Genomic DNA, 5,680 nt, shown 5'->3' with positions numbered 1-5,680 from the left:
AAAGGACATTCCAAATTGTTATGAATACTAACTTGGATTATTGTTTGACTGCAATTCAAATGTTCAGAAGTTCCATTTTTACTAACCTGAAAAAAATAAATATCATTATTATTATTATTAATATATATGGAATCGAATAATTGCAATTTAATTTAAAACAAAATATTTTATCCAATGACGTCAACAGTATAAATGAAATTAAAATAAAAAGATCATTCCAAATCAAGAAACGACGTCTTAAAAATTCTTGATTTACTTGATTAAGAAGATCAGTACTATCTAAGCTTCATGGTATTCATGGACTAGGAGAAGCGAAGGTTTTGCTTCTGAAGTGATAGAATTGTGGTATAAATATTTTAGCTGTATTTTTCAAAACAGTAGAAGCGGCATGGTACTAACTCATGGTATAATCAACAAGTAACCTCTGACTTCTTGTCAAGAATTTTGTAACAAATGCCAACCAATGAGAATAATAATTGGTCATCAATCAACTTGTGCGTAACAATTAACTTCCACATACTTTCGGTAACCTGAATGTTTAGACAAAACATTAACTAATATAATGATGAAAAACTAATGAAAAATTTATTTCAATTTTAAAAAATGTCTTAATTTATTATATATGATACCTGTTAAAATTTCAAAAATTTGAACAATTACTCATTTAGTGAAAGTTGCTTTAGTGATTCATTTTCTTATTTTCAGAATAGATTCAAGTAAAATTCGCGTCTCGATTTATCAATGCTTTTTGATTGGAAAGAATGTCGTGATAAAAAAAGCCTGACTTGATAAGTGCTACCCGACTTTATTTCATCGAGACAAATGGTAGAGAAGTGGTTTACTGACTTTAAACGCTGGCGTACAAATATCGATGGCGATGGTCGCCTAAATGATGTCACATAATCTGAAAACATTAAAGAAGTCTGCAAAATCATTTTGGCAAACCGTAAAGTAAAGTTGTAGGAAACAAGAGATAGTTGATACATTGAATATTTCAATGGAACGTCTCAACATGATTTTGCATAAATAATGTTTTTAACAAAGCTCTCACTACAAATGACTCCCTGATTCTTTGGTAGTTCTGAGAGCTGTTAGGAATTGTTAAAGCGAGATAAAAAAAACGTTTACTTTGGTAAATAACAGTGGACGAAATCGAACAGACAACGAGCATGGTCATAACGATCAGCTCTAAAAGATAAAAACATATTAAATGCACAAATAGTAACTAAAGGTGATAACTTTACTGACTTAAAAATAATTCTTTCGACTTCGGATAAACCTTAACGTTACACTCATCGGATACAAGTTTTAAGACAATTCGATTATCTACTAACATATATGTTTCTTGTTTTATACATTCACCTCCATAAGGTCAATTCCAAACGTATCAATCCATCTTTCTCGAAATCTGCTCTTCACCTTTACCTTCATCAGTATGTGTCTGAAATGACTTTATGTTTCCATAAATGTATCATCCTATTACTACCTTACATATTCTAGTCAGACTATGTCTAAAGTATTTACGTGTATGCCAGTTGTAAGAAACTAGTTGCTTTAAGCATGAAAAGATAACTGCTTTATGATTACTCGACTTTGATAATTACTTTAAGCAAGGCACAACTTTTAGGACCGTTCATGGCGATAAAGATGGAGGACTTTCTACAACTGCCGACATAAAGGACGTTAATTTGGAAAACTAAACATCTCAGTTTAATTTAGTTTAATTTGAAATAAACAACTAATTTTACAATTTTTGATTTGTATATTGTTTTGGATTCCTGGTTGTTATAATAGAGAGAGAGAGACAAGCTTTGGTCAGCAATCGTCTATAAGTCAGTGTATGTGCAAAGCCTGTTTCTATTTAGTGCGTATTTATTTGTCAATCACCGGCTTGAAATCTTAATTGTATCTACTTCTAATACTTCAAGCAAAACTCTACTCTTAAAATCAGTCAGCTTCATTAAGTTCAAGGTAGAACTGATCGAACAATGTACACGCCGCTTGTTGTTTCATATATTATAATGAATATGTCCTTATCATAATAGGGACATACCAAATGTAGGTACACATCCATAAGACATACCAACAGGTATTCGAAACATATTATGCATCATAGGGAAAGAAACATTTTTAATTTTTTTTGTTAATTTTTTGACAAAACAATACATTTTTTCCACCGATTCAACAGCGTTATTAACCTCTCCCAATAGTGCAAAGTGTATGTTAAATATACAACTATTGTGGATGAAGAGATGATTCACTAGACCGAGAGAAATTGCTGCGCTCTACAAAAACTTTTAACTTAAAACGAAAAACCGTCAGTGTAGCCAGATATTATAACTATCATTGATGTTCCAAACAATTTTGGTTATATAAAAGTTTTGTGATGCTCTCTATAGCTTTCTACAGCATTCTTTATTTGAATGACTACATTATTTGGGGTCATTGATATCAAGAATATTTAAACTCTTTTCATTTAAATTGATTCAATATTATTCTTGTCTTTCAAAAGAAAAAACAACCTCAACGTTTTGATCAACTTTCTTCCATGAAATTTCTAAAGCATCAATAATGTTTACATAAAAAGGACCATAATGGAAAAGTTAATACCTGGGAATAGCGAAAGGAGCTGTTTCAAAAGCACCTTCTGTACGCCGGTGAAAATGTATTACAAATGGTCTAATAATAAATTTACTATGTACGAGTGATAAAAACACAATCACTTAATTAACAAAGTAAACATAGTTTATTAATGTGAGTTTATGTGTGATTATCAAAATCTGTAATTCAGTTTATTTTATTTTCCAACAAAATTGTTCACATTTTGGTCCCGTAAAATTTAATCAAAATTATGACGTTGCAAAAATTTTGGTGAAACTATAAATAAATTGAACTGAAATTCATTGGTTAAATCCAGATTGTAAAAATGTCAAAGGAAATTTCAAAAATGCGTTTGCCGAAAAAAGTAAGTTATAATACTAAACTAAGTAGTACTAAGGCTTAAATCTTATATTCGCAATACATAGAGCTTCTCAGATAGCTTCATATTGGTAAATTCCAAGAAAACTGGAATGGCGAACGTTTATCCAACTATTAATACCTCTGAAACACCAAAGAAGGACAATGATGCTTGCTCATCAGTTCAATTGCATAAGAATATCTGTGGTGATGGTTTAAATACGTGTTCATCTATTTATGAATATGATGAAGAAAGTGATGTCCTAGACAAACTAATAATATCGAAATTGATGGTTTTTCAAATTCAAATAAAAAATTTAATAAAGCTTTCGAAAAAAATAGAGAAGGGAATATTGAGGATGGAAGCGATGCAATGCAATGAATCCAGTACGTAAACAATATGTCCTGAGAAGAAGAGGAGTACCGAAAGACCAAAACAGATTCAGTCTAGCAAGTGGTCGTGTTGAACTCTTCAATTAAAATTTTGGAGAAAGTATATTGAGAGGTATTTTAGATACAAAATATATTAGCAAATATGTTTAATATTCTTAATCTTTAAGGAGGTCTATTGCTTGTAAGAGCAGATGAAGGGAAACCATTTACAAGATTGTCAGATGATTAACCCTTTGATTGTTCATGTGCTGGTAATCATAAGAAAGCAAATAATATAACTTTGTGGACTGTATACTTTACTTGGGGACACTACTTATTTCCTTATTGGAAATACGGAGTTGAGGTCATTGGTTTGTATTGATGGCATGATTTTTAAAATGACAGAAGAATGTTTTTCTGCGAGGTGTTGACGAAACTAGTGATGAAACACAACATATGACAAGTTCACACATAATTGTTAGTTTTGGCAGTTTAAAATCTCAGTTTATTTTGTTTATTTTAAAATTAAAACGTTTTACTTACAACTTACCACATTCTAGTTTAATTGTTTATTTTACTCAATTTTTGATGATGGTGATGAGGATGTCTTTCTTCATCTTTCGAGTGACATACATTTTTGAAATGGATTTTTTTATTATATATTCATTTCTATGATTAAAGGTCAAATAAGTGATAGTTTTTTTGGTTATTCATAAAACTACTGGATATTTCTGCGGAATTTGACGTGGGCCTCAGTTAGTACTACTTTTGAAATAATAACGTTATTTTCTTTATTAAATTATATAGAAGAGGGATCCTAAAATCAGTGGAAGAAAACAAATATTTGTTAATTATACTTGTATCTTAAGTATGCGATTAATTGGGTAGAAACGTTGCTAATAAAAATAATATCATTTCGTTTATTTCTACTTTTGGACATTTTTCCTTATTCACAATAATTATATTTATATATGTCTCAAATTATTGGAAGCATATGTCACAAGTCATTACAATTGACAACATTTAGAATAATACAATAATTGTCCGATCAAGGGAAGTCGACTGTTATGTTGCCTCAGTGGTTTAGCACGCGAGTCTGCATTTTAGTTCTATCCAGTTTAATGCCTAGCAATTACAATCCGTAAAGTATATATGGACAATCAAAAAAAATAAATATTTTAAATTACCTTTTTCGATTGATACTTGGCAATATTCCAAAAATATCAAACGAAATTCAATTAATTATATGCACTTTTGGAGTTTTGAATTGTTTTTTTTGGCAATCGAGTCCATTAACAGATATAATTAATCTCAAAAAACATTTGTGGTAATGTAAATAGACCACATCTTAAATAAAGACGAAAGATTTTTTCAATAACAATGAATGAATAAAAAATATGTAGATTTCATGAAATCACAGGTTCTCTACCTGTCATATATATATGATATATAATAAATCTTAAGATCTGATAAACCACCGTTAAATTAAATATATAAGTATGTTTTGTATTAGAAAGGTAATAACATCCATTTAAGTTTCTGGTAGATACACACTTTTCCCATTTTCAAAACATTTTGCTTAAAAAACGTTTAGTATATTTGAAAATGCATCACTAATGGTAAATGAATGATATATATACCTATTCACTCACTTAAGAAAGTGTGTTTACTTGAGGTCAATGACTCTAGAATCAAGAGCATATAAGACTGGACAAGAGAGAAAAAAATGGCTTTTTGGATGTGAATGACAGTTTCTAAAAAATTTAGCCAAGTTAAGATAAAATTCCAAATGAGATAAAAGCAAACTTTTTGGAGATGAGATGATATACATATTTCATACTAATATGAATACGAATCTAGAAACAATTCATAATATATATACGCGTCAAAATATATTGTTAACCTTATACGAGTATATAATTCAAGCCTCGATGAAAATACATCTCACCAAATTAGAATCTATATTTCGACTTGAATGTATATGTATAGGCATGGACTCTTTGTAAGGGCTATAAGGCTTTTAAATTACATACATTGAGTTCTTATATATGAAACATATAAATAAGTGTGACTAAATCGTATTTCTATTTTTTATTTGACCGATAGATTGACTTTATCGTCATTAATTGAGTTTTTTGTTTATATATCTCCTGAGGTGTCATAAACGCTTTCATGATAAAATGGGTTTGTCTTCAAATAATATATTTTTTATCTCTGTACCGATGTGGTACGAAATATTAATAAATAAATAATGTTTAGAATAATATATTATGTATTTTTACAAATTAGTACATACCTTACATGAGTTTTGTGAATGTTACAATATTTCCAATATCCAATGTAATCGTAT

General features: G+C 29.4%; 1 protein-coding gene across 1 annotated transcript; it reads left to right on the top strand.

The window, feature by feature from the left end:
* The first annotated feature begins 2,777 nt into the window (after window positions 1-2,777).
* LOC119689697 lies at window positions 2,778-3,378 on the top strand. Its single transcript, XM_038104585.1, has 2 exons — window positions 2,778-2,965; window positions 3,027-3,378. The coding sequence occupies exons 1-2, from the start codon at window positions 2,927-2,929 to the stop codon at window positions 3,351-3,353; spliced, it is 366 nt and encodes a 121-aa protein (XP_037960513.1). The 5' UTR covers window positions 2,778-2,926; the 3' UTR covers window positions 3,354-3,378.
* The last annotated feature ends 2,302 nt before the right edge of the window (window positions 3,379-5,680 follow it).

The sequence above is a fragment of the Teleopsis dalmanni genome, chromosome X (assembly GCF_002237135.1).
Source record: "Teleopsis dalmanni isolate 2A chromosome X, ASM223713v2, whole genome shotgun sequence".
Taxonomy (NCBI): Eukaryota; Metazoa; Arthropoda; class Insecta; order Diptera; family Diopsidae; genus Teleopsis; species Teleopsis dalmanni.
This window is presented reverse-complemented; position numbering and strand designations above follow the sequence as displayed.